Source organism: Micromys minutus (genome assembly GCF_963924665.1).
Source record: "Micromys minutus genome assembly, chromosome: 5".
NCBI classification, from domain to species: domain Eukaryota; kingdom Metazoa; phylum Chordata; class Mammalia; order Rodentia; family Muridae; genus Micromys; species Micromys minutus.
This window is the reverse complement of record NC_137974.1, coordinates 68,409,271-68,428,277: the sequence shown is the minus strand read 5'-3', so window position 1 is coordinate 68,428,277 and position 19,007 is coordinate 68,409,271. Positions and strand designations below refer to the sequence as shown.

General features: G+C 39.2%; 1 protein-coding gene across 1 annotated transcript in view; it reads left to right on the top strand.

Annotated features, from left to right (window-relative positions):
• Positions 1–11,730: 11,730 nt before the first annotated feature.
• COL19A1 (collagen type XIX alpha 1 chain) overlaps positions 11,731–19,007 on the top strand; it is a gene marked incomplete at both ends in the record, with an annotated part of 301,963 nt that continues 294,686 nt past the window's right edge. Inside the window, one exon of the mRNA XM_080916766.1 lies at positions 11,731–11,821. Coding sequence (XP_080772892.1) covers positions 11,731–11,821 — 91 coding nt within the window. The remainder of the gene's footprint in view (positions 11,822–19,007) is intronic.

Here is a 19,007-nt window from a genome sequence, read left to right as displayed (position 1 = left end):
CTCAAAGAAGCAGAGACTAGGCAGGTTTCACAGAGGAAAACAGGCGAGCAGGCAAAAGAAAAGGCACATATGAAGGCTTAAAGGTGTCAGCGGGTGAACAGTCATGTGGTGGGGAAGACTGAAAACACAAGCTAGGTGAAGTCTAAGGTGAAATGAGATGATCACGACCATGGAGAAAACACCGGAGAGGGAAGGCTTCTCGGCGGGTGCCGTATGCTATTGTTGTATAGACCGAGTTAGCAAGACAACCAGGCGAAGAAGCCACGTAGTAAATCTAACAGCTAGATAGTGAGAGAAGAATAGGCCTATTCTATCCAGCTGTAAATTGTGAGTGGAAAGCACCCTTCCCATTTGTCAGAAACCAGAGGGAATCGGACAGTTTTCAGACTGTCATACCAGACAGCCAACAGCCATTCAGATAAAGGAGAAGCTGCAAGAGGTGGATGAGTTGGGAAAATATACAAAGCGTATCAGTATGGAATTCTAAACGATAGTGTGTCATAGGCTGGGATGTGTCCACGGGAAACAGAAGCAGAGCTTGGAATCAGAGAGCAGTGGAGGTCGGCTGCCGTTGTGGGAATTTTGGGTGTCTGAGCAGCTAGTGGGGACAGCTGCCATTCAGAGAGGTATGTCAACAAGACAGACTCACTGTAAGGCGGAGAAAACTGCTCATGTATGTTCACATAGAACTGGGGGAGTGCTGACGTCTTCAAGGAAGAGAACACTATTGAAATAAATGAAGGGAGAACCTATGGAACCTTGAAGGATTTGGGCAAATTCATCAGTAGTACACGTTAGCAGTTAGGGAGGATGTTTCTGTCCTGGCAAAGAACTAATTTCAACACTTAACTCTTTTTGAATCTCATTAAATTACATTCATCCTTGTTTCATATGTATCCTTCAAATATTAAGCAGAGTCTCACTATATTGACTAATAATTCTCAATATATGTTTCACCTTCAACTAAAGAAAGAATTGCCTTAGACTGCGCTCCTTCTTCCAACTGGCTGCATAGTTGCCCAGGGATGGTAGGTTTATAGCAGACTAATGAATACAATATAACAGTTTTTGTTTCTTTAAGAGGATAAATAGAGTAGGAACAATGTCAAAAAGCTGTTACTGTTTGGTACAGACTTCAAAGGCGAGTAGTGGGGCTGGAGTCCGCCTATAAGGCAGTGGAGATGAACCTTGCACCGATGGTGTTCACAGAATACACAAAAACGGCTTTTTGAACTGAAAGTTGAAGGCAGAGTAAGGGTACCCAGACGGTGAGAAAATTGGAGAGATGATCCAGCAATAAATACATAATTAGACAAATAGATAATGTATGTATATTTGAAAAGGACAAGCAGGGCTTGTTGCAATTCTGAAGCAGAGAAAGTGCTTACTATGAACAAAGTCCTTATTTTGATTCCCAGCAAGGCACTCCCTACCCCCCAAAAACAATCAGAAGAATGGCATTTGGGTTATTGTTAATAGTTTGCTGGAATAGTTTAGAAAGCAGTAGGTTAGCAGAGAGCTGGAGAGATAAGACTTCACTGTACTAGAGCCTTATGTCCCTTACTTCCCACTATACAGTGATGTGCCATTAAGAATGAACAGGAGAGCCCTCTCATGATTGGGCCAGTTTTAGAAATAAAATTATTAGCCAGGACTCACATTTGCCTGTACTCTGGCACTCCATTACGGAGGCTAACAGTGTTTGAAGCTAGTTATTACTAGTTTGAAGCTGCCCCTGGACACCTAGCAAAGGAGAGGGGGGGGGGACAGAGAGACAGAGAGACAGAGAGAGAACAGCTGGGGGATAGAAATTAGGGAAGGGGGAAAGGAAGATAGGAGTCTAGTTAAAAGGCTGTTGCAACTTTCAGGACGAGAGATTGCCTCGAAGTAAAGAGCACTTTTCATAGAGAAAGTGTGCAAGGTTTCAACGGGAATGCTTTGGGAAACGGTTTGACAGACTCCCCTCAGGTCTGAGGTGGATGAGTTGTGGGAGGTATAGGGGTGGAGAAGAAACTAAAGATGATCTGAAACTTCTTATGTTCCTACTTTTACAATATTTATAATAAAAACATAAAGGGGAAGGGATTCCTGTGCAGTATGTAAGAGGGTAGAAACCTCGCCTAAGTTTTGGCAGTTTTCTGTGGACTTACTTCAACTTCAGTAATAAAATAAATGATGAAATTGTAAAGTAACTGCACACCTACTCCAAAATAGTTGTGTTTGATATTAGCTTGGGATTTTCACAGTTTATGGTATCGTTTTTTGTTGGTTTGTTTGTTTTGTTGTTGTTTTTTTTTTTTTTTTTTTTTTTTGTTTTGCTGGCTTTTTTTCTTCATGAAAAATAGATTCTCAAGACTGACAAAAGAGCAGATGTGTGGCACCTGTTGCTGTGTGTATTTACACAATGCCACACTTGGTCACAGCAGAACCAGGCTTTCCTGCTGGAGTTGCGTATGGACATGCTGGAGCACAGTCAAGGAAGTCTGATGAAAAATCAATCATCCGCCCTCTTGTCTAGCACTCCCTCTGGGAGGAATGTTCTGAAAATGTGGCTTCTTGCAGATGTTTCACAGGTCAAACATCTTTCTTTTTCTTTTTTTTTCTTTCTTTCTTTTTTTTCTTTCTTTCTTTCTTTCTCTCTCCCTCCCTCCCTCCCTCTCTCTCTCTCAAAACAAATCTTTTGTTGAAACAAATGATATTTCTAACAATAATTATTTATTTAAAAAGCAAATTAGATGAACCCATCTGAAGGGCTTTAGCGATTTGGAGCTTTTAAAGAGTTATTTTGCAATCTTTCTAACCTAGGATGTGAAAGTTGAGATGTGTTGCTTAATGATACAGTGTATGTAAAATGAACAGGTATCTTCTTCCGCCCCTTTCTCCTTTCCTGCTCCTCATGTTTGGCCATTTGTTTGTGAGTTTTTGAGGGATGGCTCTCATGTAATACACAGTTTCAAAGACATCAGGTGAACATGTAAAATTGAATATGTTAATGGGCGTAACAGTAAAAATATTCATGTTTGAAAGAGATTTGATTGGATTTACTCGGGCTTTCACTGACAAGCTTCTGAACAATTTCATCTAGTAAAACCCCATCATTTCATCCACTGATCCATCCACTTATCTACCATCCCATTCACTGCTCCATTGCTCTGTCTTCTTGTTCAGATTTCCTATTCCTTCCTCTTTTTTTTCTTTAAAAAATATGTTATTTTTCCTTTCGTGGATGCTGAGGACCAAACGTGGGTCCTCTCCAAGAGCAGCAAGTGCTCCTTAACTACTGAGTCATCTCTCAACCCTGACAGCAGTAACTTCTATTTAATTTGCTGCTATATTCCCACCCAATTAATTAATGGTTCATAATAGGGCTCTCACCAATGAAATGAGGCAATAAAGTTTTCAATTGTTCCTTCCTTGCTACTCCTGGTTTCTGTGTTATAAAATATAGCAAGGAATTCTTCAAGAACCATAGTCCTTAAAAATACCTTAGGCTTTATAAGTGCTTTAAAGATTTTGGGAAGTGGACTAAGGAAGTTTAAGAGATGACATCCAGAACCAATCTGGTCCGCAGCAGGTGGGAAGAACAGTGAGTCATAAGCAGAGGTTGGGACCCTGTTCCTGCCACGGTAATAAGACATAGGTTACAGGCAGAGCTACCTGAAGGATTTAAAAGGGGTTGTCATGGAACATGTACTGGTGTCTCTGTGGGCTGGTCAGTGCTGAGGACACTCACAAGTATGGCATTACCTTGTGTGGCACTGGATAGAAACTCTCAGGGTTCTAATTGGGATCATGGTAGAAATAAATGAATATTTATGAGGAACTGATTGGCAAGCTATTCCCTGCACCCTGCTATTAAACAACACATGGTAATAATGAAAGCTTTTTGATGAGACAAACCTGAACTTGATCCTAAGACTCTCAAGTAGATTGTTCTATGAGCATTCATGTCTGTGGAATGAGGTCCTGATTCCTGTCTTTATTTCCATCTTAGGGCCTAGAAATGGCTGTGATCTTCCTCCTTCCACCATGTGGGTTCTGGGATCAACTCAGTTACTGAGGGTTGACAATCACCCTTACTGACTGAATCATCTTGTCAGCCCCAGATGGGTTTGGGTAAAAGGAGAAAATGTGTGTTTTGAAATCATTCATTTCAGTTTTTTTAAAATAATTCTCAAACATTTAGATATGTTACATGACCTTCTTATTCTGTACATTCTTAATGTTAGAGGAAGGCAGAATTTACTTCCGAGCTATGCATATTAAAATATATACTTGTGAATGGTAGGTGGTTCAGTGGTTAAGATCCCTGACTGCTCTTCCAGAGGTCATAAATTTAATTCCCAGCAACCACATGATGGTACACAACCATCTGTAATGAGATCTGTTGCCTTCTTCTGGTATCTCTGAATAGAGAGAGATTATATTCATATATGTTATATATATAATAAAATATGTTTATTTTAGGAATTGAGAACACATAGAATCAATACTTTCTGTATCCTTATTAAAAATGTACTGTAGACATCTGTGTACAGGTTTACCAGAAGGCAATTTGGTAAACTTGAGAGTGCTAAGGAACTTCAGCTTCTGCATACATTATCTTGTGGCACCACATTAATCACTGAACTGGGAAGACATTGGAGGTGCCAGTCTTAAATCTTAATGTCAGCTGTGAAGAAAAGCACACTAAGTTGTATAACAATAGCTTGAAGTAATTTATAAAGCTATCTTGATAATCACTTTGCTGAGACCTGGGGAGGGAGATAAGGTAGAAACTGCCTAATTCTGATAAGGGGTTTTGGTTAAAGCCAAGAATGAAGAAATCTAAAGTGAGACACTTAGGAACAACCAGCAGCCCAAGCTCCACCTGTGTCTAAGAACAGTGGCAGGAAAGAGGAAAAGGGAAGATTCAGAGGGTTCTTCCCATGGAAATTCTATTTGGGACCAACCCAGCAAATGACTTAAGAAAAATCATCTAGAAAATATTACTAGTGAAATAAAGAAAGAAGAGATATAAATGAGAGATTCAACTGAATGGAAGATAGACAGGTAGATGAATGGATAGATGGATAGATGGACGGATGGATGGATGGATGAATGGATAGATAGATAGAGAGATAATAGATTATAGATAGACTGATTGATGTATAGATGATAGTTGATGTATATATATATGTGTGTGTGTGTGTATATATATATATGTATATATATAATAGATAGATAGATAGATAGATAGATAGATAGATAGATAGATAGATAGATGATAGATGACAGACAGCTATATGATAGATGGTAGATGATAGACAAACAGACAGATAGGCAGGCAGCAAACAGACAGAAAAAAGAAGTCAACTAGCAAACAGTGGATCTGAAGGAAGATGAGAAGGGATTCTAGGTACTGTGAAGTTGAGGAACCCAATGGGTGTTTTCAAAGAAAGGAAGGTTTGGCTACTGGAAATTCCAGAAGTGATAGTGTTAGGGTGGAGAGTGAAGGATGCTTTGTAAGTTTTTGTTGATGTTGCTGAGAGATAGCAATGGGAAGTTCACACTCGAACATTTGATTAACTAAGTCATATAATCTCATACTGAGAACACTTTGGAAAAAATCAGGTTGCTTCCAAGTTCTGTCATTTTCTGAGCAGCTCAAGATTTAAGGAAATCGTTGAGCAATGTCAATGTCATGTGCTTGTGACTGCAGCTTCTGTAGTCGTTTGTGGCAGTAATAGGAGCCAAAGTTTTGATGAAAGTGAATGTCTAAAACCATTTAACATTTTTACTTTTCAGGTATGAAATCAACCTGAGTGTAAGAAACAAGTGTAACCATAAATCAGACTAATTAGTCTATAGCAGATATAGTGGTAGACATCTTTAGAGTACATAGTTCAATGTTTTCATGTATGCAACTGCCATTCATTAAATAAGACATCTGCTCCTGACTTGAAGATAAATAACTTGGGCTGGAGAGATGGTTCAGCAGTTAAAAACATGAACTGCTCTTTCAGAGGTCCCGAGTTCAAATCCTAGAAATCACTTGGTGGCTCACAACCATCTGTAATGGGATCTGATGCTCTCTTCTGGTGTGTCTAAAGACAATGACAGTGTACTCACATATGTAGAATAAATGTTTAAGAAAAAGCAAATGAATAAATTAAGACTTAAAGATGTTCTATAACTTGCATACACGTGACAGAAACCATACAGGACGCCAAGATTTTAGCTACTGTGTCTCGGTGCTAATTGATCAACTGAGAGAAAACACAATCATAGGTTTCCCAGAAAATTGAATCAATATTTTATATAGAATTTATTTAAATTAGAATTTATTTGTTTAACAGTTACTGACATACACAAAATAGTAGCTGTGATCAATTTGCAAGGTCGCATGAGGATCATGACTATGTTTATAGCAAGAATTCAAAATAAATAAGGCATAAGACCAGATGTTTCATATTTAGAGCTACACATACAATTTTAACACTGTAATTGCTGCCTCTAGCTATTCATCCAGAAATATATAAAATCTTGAATTAATTTTAAAATGCTGAACTGAGTATTTGGCATATGTATGTAGAATATCAAAGAAGATGAAGTTATTTTTCTCTAAAGAGAGTCTATTGACAGAAGTTAGACAGTCATGTGATGAGTTTTGACATATTTGGCTCTTCAATTAAATGGTGGATGGTAGCACATAAGTAATTTATGACTCTTGAATAGCTATTTAATAAAATTGTAATTGTCAAATAAATAGAAGGACCCAGTATATTTTTCCTTGGAAGTTATTTCCATTTTAACTTATTCACTGCAGTAAAGTTAATTTAAACAATGTTAGACTTTTGGTAATAGTGGTCTAAAAATATTTAATTTTATTTTCATTATTTTGTATATACATACACACATACATACATACATACATATATGCGTATGCGTATAAATGAATGTTTTGCTTATGTTTATAACCATACAACATGTGTGTGCATGATGCCCACAGAGACAAAAATAAGGCATCAGATTACCTGGGATTGGAGTGATGAATTATTGTGAGCTGCTTTGTGGGTGCTGGGAATCAAACGTTGGTCCTCTGGAAGAGTAGCTAGTCCTCTTAATGACTGAGGCAAATCTCCATTCCCCTAGAGGTTTTTTTCTGCTGAATGTTTCACTGTAAGACCTATAGAGTAATAATATAAATCCGTAAAGGCAATGATGACATTAGCAGAGTATTATGAAATGTACCATAAGCATTGCAAGTACCAGTTCCCTTTTAAAGAGAATGAAGTTGCATGTGTGTAGTGGACATTTTAAGAGTGGAACCCAATCCAATAACAAAATAGTTCATGGAAAATATGATGATGCCAATTAAGCCATTATATGTCAATATAATATCCCCAAACAGAGTCATGAATAATTAGATTGCGTTTAAATTTCTATATTATGGTATTTGAATCCAAATGTATAGCAATAAGTGAAAAATGTAATAAACACTATTTAAAAGTTTGTGTATGAAAGCACACAGTCAGTAGACTGATGTGGAGACCCATGGTCTCTATTTCTAAGGAGAGAAATGTTGTTCATTATAAGCTGATAAAAGGTGTTGTAAAAAAATGATTAAATACTGGCAGTGCATTCCTTTCTGCAATTGACTATTTAAGTAACAGATGAAAGACACAGCCCTTATATTTTAATATGCTTGAGCAGCACAGTAGTTGGGCAACTTTCTACCCTCCGAGCTTTTACACCCTACCTCTTATAGATAACCCATTATTACTTTAATGTCCCATCTTGGCTGCTCAGAACTCCAATTAGTTAACCCTCTGGGCCATATTTTCTTGGCCCCTAGCCCAGGGCACTCTCCTTGCTTTTCTGTCCCATGATTGCAGTCTCCCTTCTCTCTCTTCCTCCTGGTCTCTAACCCAAGGAAGCCTAGACCCCACCCATGTCTCTTCTCCCCAGCTATTGGATGCCACCATCTTTATTGACCAATCAGAATTAACTGGCGGCAGGGTCCCTCAGGCTACTTGCAGACTCCAAATCTTGGAGGCCAGCATTTATCCTTAGAATATAAAGCAGCATTAAGGTCAATACAAGGGTCAAAATGCAGAATATATGAAAATGCAGTCAAACAACAGCTAACTGTATTTAAAAATGGGGAAAGTTTCTGAGAACCATCTCCACAGAAATACAATGTATCTCCACATAAATAAGTACATTCACAAGGTACATAAAGCATGTTTGATATCACTAATACTCAGGAAAAACAAAATCAAATTTACAGTGAGCCACCCTCTCATACCATGTATACACACACACCCACACACACCCACACACACACACACACAAATATATATATATATATATATATATATATATATATATATATATATATATATATATATACATATATATCAAGTAGAAGGAATATGTCAATGTGACAGAGGGTATGGAGAAGTCAGCACACCTGTTCCTTACTAGTAGAAACTCGACTGGTGTGGGAGTTATAGAGAAACTCCATGGTGGTTCCTGAGGAAATTAAAAAGATGAAAACCATATGGTCCACCCTGCATTTTCTTCTTTGGGCATATAAACCAGAGAATTGTAATTAGGGTCTTAGACTGATACTTGTACGCCTATGCTTGTAACAAGTATTCACAGTAGCCAAGAGACAAGAGCAATGAAATGTCCTGTAAGGGACGATGAAGAGATTTGCAAGTGGTAAAGTATTACCCAACCCTGAAAACAAGAGAAAAATTTTGACAAATGTCACAGCACTAGTGAACTTTTAGTATCTGACTGGAAAATATTTTAGTCGGTAAATTGCTCGATGCACAAATACAGGGACCAGAGTTAAGTCCCAGAATTTGCATAAAAATGGGGTGTGTTCTGGGCATATACCCCAGAGAACATACAATAAAGACACATGCAGCACAATGTTCATTGCAGCTCTATTTATTATAGCCAGAAGCTGGAAAGAACCCAGATGTCCTTCAGTAGATGAATGGATATAAAAATTGTGGTACATTTACACAATGGAGTATTACTCAGCTATCAGAAACAATGACTTTATAAAATTCTTAAGAAAATGGCTGCATCTAGAGAATATCATCTTGAGTGAGATAACCCAGTCACAAAAGAACAGACATAATACACTGCCACTGATAATTGGATACTAACCCCAGAAAGCTCTGAACACCCCAGAAGCAACTCACAGACTATATGAAGTTCAAGAAAAAACAAAGGCCAAAAAATCTGTACATTTATCTTTGTTTTTTTAAATAAAGTTGTTCAATTTATTAAAAAAGAAAAAAAGAAAAGAAAAGAAAAAAAATGGGGTGTGGTTGCATGAGCTTGTAAACCTAGTTCTGGGGAGGAGAGCTAAGCCTACTCCAAGCTGATAAAGTGAGGTGGATGAGAAGAGTTTTCTGAAAACAGCAAGGTGGAGGGCTCTTAGGGGGTGACACCTGGGACTGACCTGTGCCTTCCACACACAGATGCACACACACACACACACACACACACACACACACACACACACACACAAAACACATGTGCATGCACTAGCCCGTATGTACACACCAAAGATATTATGCTAAATAAAATAGTCACCAATAAAGAAGACAAAAGTGGATTGATTCTGTGCATATAAAATACCCAACATAGTTAAACTTCTGACAAAGAAAACAGAGTAATAGTTACGGATTTATTTTTCAAAATGAGATAGAAAGATTTAGCTAATAGGCACAGATCATCAGTTCTATAAACTAACAAGAATTGTAAAGTTGGAAGAGGGTAGGGGCCTTCAAAACAATAGCAATGACATGCACACCCCAAAATTCCCAGAATGCAATTTTTTTTGAGAGTAACATTTTTTTTTAATTGGGTATATTTTATTTACATTTCAAATGTTATCCCTTTTTCCGGTTCCCCTCCATAAATCTCCTATCCCATCATCCCTTTCCCTGCTTCTATGAGGGTGCTCCCTCACTCACAAAACCCCTCCTGCCTCCCTGCCCTGATATTTCTCTACACTGGGGCATTGAACCTTGGCAGGACCAAGAAGGGCTTCTTTTCCCAACAAGGCCATCCTCTGCTATATATGCAGCTGGAGCCATGGGTCTGTCCATGTGTACTCTTTGGATAGTGGTTTAGACACTGGAAGCTCTGGTTGGTTGGTATTGTTGCTCTTATGGAGTTGCAAACCCCTTCAGCTCTTTCAATCCTTTCTCTAATTCCTCCATTGAGAACTGAGTTCGAAGTTCAGTGGTTGACTGTGAGCATCCACCTCTGTATTTGTCATGATCTGGCCGAAATTCTCAGGAGACAGCTATATCAGACTCCTGTCAGCATGTAATTCTTAGGATCAGCAATATTATCTGGGTTTGGTGGTTGTATATAGGCTGGATCTCTAGGTGGGGCAGTCTCTGGATGGCCTTTGCTTCAGTCTCTGCTTCAAACTCTGTTGCTGTATTTCCTCTGTGGATATTTTTGTTCTCCCTTCTAAGAAGGACTGAAGCATCTGCACTTTAGTCTTCCTTCTTCTTGAGCTTCATGTGGTCTGTGAATTGTATCTTAGGTAATCAGAGATTTTGGTCTAATATCCACTTATCAGTGAGTACATACCATATATGATTTTTGCGTGTGTGTGTGTGCGCGCGCACGCGTGCGCGCGTGCATGTGTGCGTGTGATTGGGTTAACTCACTCAGGATAATATTTTCTAGTTCCATCCACTTGCCCATGAATTTCATGAAGTCATTGTTTTTAATAGCTGAGTAGTACTCTATTGTGTAAATGTACCACATTTTCTGTATCCATTCCTCTGTTGAGTGACATCTGGATTATTTCCAGCTTCTGGCTATTATAAATAAGGCTGTTGTGAACATAATGGAGCATGTGTCCTTGTTATATATTGGAGCATCTCTTGAGTATATGCCCAGGAATGGAATAGCTTGGTCTTCAGGTAATACTATGTCCAGTTTTCTGAGAAACCTTCAGACTCCAGAGTAGTTGTACCAGCTTGCAATCCCACCAACTATGGCGAAGTGCTCCTCTTTCTCCATATCCTCGAAAGCATCTGCTATCCCCTGAGTTTTTTTACCATTCTGACTGGTGTGAGGTGGAATCTCAGAATTGTTTTGATTTGCATTTCCCTGATGACTAAGGATGCTGAACATTTCTTTAGGTGTTTTAGGGTCATTCAATATTCCTCAGTTGAAAAAAAATCTCTGTTTAGCTGTGTACCCCATATCTTCAATAAAGTTATTTGATTCTCTGGAGTCTACCTTCTTGAGTTCTTTGTGTATCTTGTATATTAACCCTCTGTTGGATGTAGGATTGGCAAAGATCTTTTCCCCAGAATGCAAAGTTTACATTATCATATATTTTAACACAATGTTTAAAATAAAAAAGAAACAATAATCTTCAAAGAATAGCTTTAAAATCACTTAGGAGGTGGGAGGAATTAAGTGATGAGAAGCTGACTTCACGAGTAATTGAGTCATGGATTAAGAAGAAATCTAGAAATATTACCTGAGCACTCATAAAGAGGAAGGTGTGTGCTGAAACACTCAGTTGCATGCTAGAGTACCATATACCCTGATATACAATTATAGGGAAATCGATTGATTTCCCTTTGCTGGTGATGACTTTGTGTCTGTGACAGAGACTACCAGACCTCAACTTGAATGCTTCTGCCATTACAGATCTGTGGCCATTTGTTCCCATGGTTTCAAGGTACCATGAGGCACACTGGCTCTTGGAAACTGTGGGCCTGCGTGGCAATGTTCCTGCTTCCTGCCTGTACCTGTGTGACGGTCAGGGACAAACCAGGTATGTGGGTCACCTCTCTACATGACTGATAAATGTTATCTAGAGTTCGTAAGTCATTAAAAATCCATTGAAGCAAATCTTGTTAAGGTTGGAGAGGCCATAGATTAGATTTACTGATAGATTAAAGAAATCGGTAATTTTTTTTACCACTGACCTTCATAGTTTGCCAATGACAGACTTCCAAGCTTCATATGCGTGTTAACCTTTTGCCTGTAACTGAAACTTGTAAATGTGATTATATGCATGCATTCCTCTGTTCATGTATCTGATATTATCTCACAGTTTTGCCTTTAAGAATCATTTGTTCACTTTAGAAGTCTAAAAGCTCACCACTAATTAGGATTAACAAGGACATGTCTGCCTTTAATTAAGAAGAAAACAGACTCTGAAATGTGGAAAGCAATAGAGTGTAATTACATGTCAGTTTTGTGGTATCTCAGAGGAGAGAAACAAAAGGTTAATATATCTTTACAGGATCCAATAAGATATATTTATTTTTCAATTATTAAATTTATGAATCTTGTCTTAAATATTCCCAAAGGGCTTTCCAGAAATTTGGAGCATTTATATTCAGTGCTGATTTTTAAAATTAACCGTGACTGAATAGATTATTAACCTACACACATTTTATGTTGCAAAATTCAAGTGAATATATTAGAAAAGCCATTTGCTAAGAAGAGAGAACGTCCCCGTCTTTGCTGAGAATCACGGGATATGTAGGCAGGTGATAATCCCGTATGAGACAGAATATTGCTATGTATATTCTTTTGAATATTTCTTAATAAGACTCCTAAGCTGGTTATCATCTGCTATTTTGCTTTAATCTATAGCTTTAGAAACTCCTTGGTTTGTAAGAATGTTTGTCACTGTCCCTGCCTCTGTACAAGTAGAGAAAGATGAATATGTCTGAACTCCTAATTGAGACTTTAAATTTACTCACACGCAAACCTCTTTGTACACCTTGATCATTTGTCACTAATTTCACGGGAGTCCCATTTTGTAAACCAATCCATCGGAACGTTTAAATACTCTACAAATGTATTAAGAAGACGCGTGGTTGTCACAGTGTTGGATGAAAGCACAGCAGTAGCTAAAACTACAGCCACATTAAACTCATACACACCTGGGGAGAGTAACGATATTCTGAAAATCTGCCCTCTTAAGTTTCTGTTTAAGCCGGGGGGGGGGGGGGGGGCTTCCTTTAGTAGAACAGAAGGGAAAGCTTTAGCTGAGTGGTCCAGCATTTTGGCCATGCTACTAGGTAGAAAATGGCTTTGAATGGAACCAGGGCCTGTAGGATGGATGCAGATGACTCTCTGGTTGTCTCTAGAGAAAGAACCACGGCAGGTACTTACTCCTGACTGCTGTTGACCATGGAAGACTCAGTACTTCACTTCTTTGACAAGCCAACTAGTTGAGTCTGATGCAGGTTGACTGGGGACCCCACGTGGGGAAATATTCACTTTGGAGATAATTAAATGCCATTTTATTTCTCTTCTGATTCACTCCTAAGCTGGCTATTGACTGTTATTTTGTTTTAATCTCTAGCTTTAGTAACTTGTTTACTGTAAGAAGAATGCCTGTCATTGTTGACTTTGTCTCTGTTAGAAAGAAATGCTGTATAAGTAAAGAAAGTGTTGTTAGCCACAGGACCACTGTCTATCACATATCCTTAGAATTCATTTACTTCACATAAGCAAACTTCCATATTTTAGAATTCCTATGAATTGATATTTTCTACATGGAATATTACCATTCTTGATCAAGTTGTATCAAATGCATTTCAGCTCCAAATATCTTGTGGAATTAATTTCTTTGAAAGTTCTTTTCCCCCTAAGAACCCGTGCTCTAACAATATTTACAAAACATGTTGCATGAAGGAAATTATTAGAGGCGACACTGAGTTCTCTCAAGCGATTTGATAGAGGGGGCGCCTGTAGAGCGAGAAGTCATGAATATTACTTCACCCCAGGTATCATTTGCGTGGACTGAAAATCAGCACAGCACGATCACGGGCACCGTCGGAGAATCTGAGGCACTGTCGCCTGCCCTGCCAATAGACGCTTCTTGTGCAGTGCCTTGTGTGTCTGATTCACGGTGCAAGGTTCCCGTTTTAGTCTTCTCATGTGCAGACCTGTGTGTGTGGTCACTAACCGTTTACCGGAGGGAAGTGATCACGTCTAAAAATAAAGTCTCGCAAATCTGAGGGAGAGGCTAGGGTTTCAGGTCTGGACTTGGCGAGCTTGTCAACAGTTTACAGTTGAAACCAAATGTAGGAAACTGTAGGGAAAGGCTGAGTTAGGAGAGGGAGGTTGGGAGAGGGAGCACCTTCATGGAGGCAGTGGGTGGGGAAGGGGTGAGGGGATTGGCGGAAAGGGTATGACACCTGAATTGTAAATACAGAGAATATCCAATAAAAAATAACTTAAAAAAAGAAAGGATAACTCAAGTTTCCATGACTGTCTTCCACACTCTGACAGCCTCAGTGTTTACTTAAAATATTGTTGCAGGTGGGGCAGAATTTAAGAATAATACGGGAGAGACTTTAAGCAAGTACATCAAAAAATCTTGAATTCAGGCATTTCTGTTTCTTTGATAAAGCTTACATTATTTTGACATTAGGGGATAAGATACGTTTGTGTGCTTTCACACTGACAATAAGACCCACTTTACTGATTGATAGCGCCGTCTCCACTGTCAGAGTGCAGAAGAAAAGCATATTAACTTATGTACAATGCTGGACAACCTCCAAACTCGTTTTAATCAGTTGTTTAAAACTGGATCCTCTGTAACAGAAACGTCCACATTGCATGGTTGGTTTCTTTTAGTGTTTCCGTAAGTGTGCTGACTAAATTGTTATAAACAATCTAAAAAAAAAAATCAGAGTGAAAAGCATAGGTGGAATCAAAGGCAGGATACTGTGTAAGAGAAAGAATATTTTTCAACAATTTCCATTCTGCGCATAAACTGTCTAACTCCTACTGAAGACTCTCACAGACTGGAGGTTAGACACAAACTCTACTAAGTCAATCCTCTACTACATGCAAGGAAAAGCTTATTGCTCTGAAATATAGCTTATATTTACTGATAAAAATCTCTTATTAACCTCATGTAGCATTTGTAAATAAATCTTAGTGCTCAGTGTGGTACCCCTGAAAATCTTCAAAGGGATGCAGGCAATACTTCATCCCTGTTATCTGAAGAACAGCAGAAAGGTATTGTACCTGCAGAACATGCCTCTTAGCCAAGTACCTCCCTTGGAAGGTATGGATCTAAGCTCACTAGTGAAGGTGTGACTTGCTTGTAACCTCTTCCTTAAAATAGTTCTGTCCAGTTACTCTTTTTCATATGCCCCACACACACCACTTCAAAGTACTTTTATTACATTATCGCCCAGTACAAGGTTGTCTGCTCTTGTTACCCACTGATTTCCTCCTAGCATTGAGCAGCGTATATTCAGTTCCCAAATGCTTTGGCAGCATACAGACTGAGTGCACAGGGGCTCGGAAGCACAGAAGGATGAATAAAGAAACCTCCCGGCTGCCTCCACCAGCAGACACCATAACACTTGGGAAAGAGTTGGGGGAAGGACTGAGGAAGACAGAGGGGAGAGGGTCTCCAAAGGAAGACCAACAGAGTCAACTAACCTGGACTCTTGGGGCTCTCAGAGTCTGAATCACCAACCGAAGTACATACACGGGCTGGACCTAGGCCTCCCCACATATATGAAGCAGATGTGCAGCTTGGTCTTTATGGGAATCACAAACAATTAGAGCAGAGGCTACCCTGACTCTGTTGCCTGCCTGTGGACCCAATTCTCCTAACTGGACTGTCTCATCTGGCTTCATTCCAGACACTGTACCTGCTCCTGGGGTGACTGTGGTTGCCAGGGTGGCTTGGAACTCCAGGTGATTCCCCTTCTCAGAGATGAAGGGGAAGGGAGACATGGGTGAAGGGGAGACTGGAGGGCTGTGATCAGGTTGTAGTGTGAATACATCAATTTAGAATAAGGAATTCTGTTTCAGCCTTTTAAAAAATATATAAGAGATGCCTCAGTCAGTAGAAGGCTTACCTTTCAAGCAAAAGTACCTAAGTTTGATTCCCAGGAGTTACCGTTTTTGTTTTCTTCCTACTAATATAATAATCAAATGTCTTTATTTAAAAAACCATATATTCCCCACCACCACCAAATTGAAGTTACACATATAATACATTATATGTTTGTGGACTCCAAAATCTGTAGAATTATTATTGTTTAATTGATCTATTTCTTGATCTTATAGCAAAATGGATCTATTTTTTATATAAAGAGCTATTTGTTGAAATTTATTTTAATAATCTTATCTTCTATTTTTACTTTCTGGTTGTTAGACACTTGTTTTCTAGGTGTTTTAAACAGCAACATCAAAGTCTTTTTTATCCAAATTGAAATTTCCTTCAAAAATGTATTATTTTTATCATTTTATTTACTTTATTGGTCTAATTTTCCACACTATGGAATGATTTGAACAATGATCTATTGTCTCTTTTCTTAGACATATTCATGATGGCACACCCCTGTAATTTCAGCTATGGGGAGGCAGAGGCAGTCAGAGCCAACATAGGTAGGGATGGTCCTCTGTTCTCCTTACACATGTGCACACATGTGTACACAAACCCATATACCCGTGTGCACCTGCATGCACACACATGAATGCACACAAACAAACAAAATACAGAATGCCCAAGAGATCTTTTTCATTCGTTTATGCAACCTAAGCAGTTCCACATCTGCAAACAACAGCCAACTGCTGCCTTTACCTACCCCACCACTTATCCTGAGGAAGAGGAGTGCCTTGAGTAAAGGAAGTAATTTTCCTTAATGAAGGTTTGAGATTGATAAAAGGACTATCAAATGAGCTAGATTTCAAATTATAGTTTTGTACATGCATCCGTGCATACATTATGTATGTGCCTGTAGATTTCATGAAGGGGGAATATCAAGGCAGAAATTTAGCAGGGGAAGCAGCCCAGTTACTAAGGCCTTCTCTCACCCATCTCTTTTTGTCAGGCGTTCTGTGTGATAATCTATCACTGAGCTCCAAAATGAAGTATGTTCTTCATTTTTTGTGTGCTTTGCAGCCCTGATCTGTTTCAGTTTTACAGGTAGTTTTCTCCCTCCCTCCCTCCCTCCCTCCCTCCCTCCCTGCCTCTCTCCCTCCTTCCTTTCCTTCCCTCTTCCTATCCCACCCTTCTTCCCCCCTCCTCCCTCCCTCTCTCCCTCTCTCCTTCTGTCCCTCTGTCCCTCCCTCCACCTTCCTTCCTTCTGTCTGTCTCCTCCCTCTCTCTTCCCTCTGTTGATAAAGATTTTAATTGGCATGCACTATTTGTATACATCTCTGTGATGAAATGTGGTGATTCAATATGCCTACGCAGGTGTGATGGTCAAACGTGGTTAAGAGGATTTATGTTCTTAAACATTTCTTTGTGTGGGGAAGCCTTAAATGCCTATTTTCTCTTATTTCTAATAATTTATGTTATAATAATAAAATGAATTACTTAACATCTCAGTCTTAGCACATCCAGGACCTTCCACTGATTAATACACATGCTGCCAAACAAACTCTTATTTCTATCCGAGATCCTAGTGAGTCAGACTTTTATCTAGTTAAGCAAAGCAATTGTCCCTTCTCCCTCCAGTCATCTGCCTGCCACATCTTGTTGATTCTTGTTCCTCATTCCTTCTGCTTTTCCACATCCCATTGCTTTCTTTGTAGACCAGGCTAACATCATCTCTGGGTTCACAGAGTGTGGGAAAGCAAACAAAGTAGCCAGATAAAAATCTCAAGGACCAAGCTAAATTTGAAGTTTAGATAAATAATAAATGATGTTTTCTTGTATGCCTGGATATTCTAGATCTTTTTATCAGGCTTACTTATGTTAATATATTTTTCATTACGTATCTGATACTTGATTATCCATCTTTTTATGCCTTTCCTATGTTGAGAAATCCTATATGGGAAGACATGGATAGGCAGGGAAAGCTGAGCTCATGTAGGCATAGTTAAGTGGAGGTGCAAAGGCAATGAGGATTAGATACATAGATATCTGGAAAACAGCCAGCACAAAGATTCTGAGGCAGAGGACTGCTCAGTATAAGGGAGAAATGGTACAAAGGCCAGGAGCCTGGGATCAAGGGAATTAGGGGCAGTAAGGTAAAGACACATGCTACTCTGGACAAACTCTGACTCCCAAGGCTGCAAAGTCAAAGGCTAGACTGTGGATCCTACCACACTGACCAGAGCGGTGCATACTGTCCTGTGGGTCTCCCAGGAAACAGGGTTTCACTTGTCTGGTCCCAGATAATGTAGATTGGTCTCTTCTGAATTAGTGCCCTAAGTGTCTCCCTCAGAAAGACTCAGCTCACAGATATCTGAGAGTCGTGAAAGTCACCCCTTCTTTTCCACAAAACTGTGTTATGGATCCCAGTGTTAGGTTTAGCACTCAGCCTTGCATGCACGGTCTTTCCCATACATACTTTACTTACCTGCAATGAAGATAAACCTGTAAATTAGGCTCAGAAAGAGATTGACAGCACAGCTGGCACTAAAACTGGAAAAAATTAGATATTCTGTAATATAAATTTAAATTAAAACTTACTTCTGGAAAGTTTTCAACTACTATTTGCATGCTCCAGTTGCTCTTAGGTCACTAAGAGCTCATGATGCAAAACTCAGAGCAGGAGGGCTCCTGTGTGTGACTCAGTACCCTACTGCTAAAGCTCAAGCGTGTTAGCAATGTAACACTTTATTTTCATCTTCGTATTTAAGTCACTTTTAGATACCTTCGCTTTGTTGTGTGTGTGTGAGTGTCTATCTGCACGTGCACTGTGTACCATGTAAGCGTCTGGTTCCTGCAGATTTCAGAAGAGAGTAACTGCGAAGCTACTGTGTCAAGATGTCAGGATGTCAGGAACCCAGGCTCGGTTGTCTGCAAGAACAACAGGCGCTCTTAACTGATGAGCCATCTCTGTACATTTTAGCAAAGTGGAAATATTAATTACACCGTCATCCTGCAAATGACTCATTTTCTTTTCCTGCAACCCGTGAGGTGTTCTGTAAATACTAAGAGCTGTCAGTACACTAAAAAGAGTCTCATAGAACATGCTTGCCTTCATTCTTCATGACCCTGAAGCCTCAATTTCCCC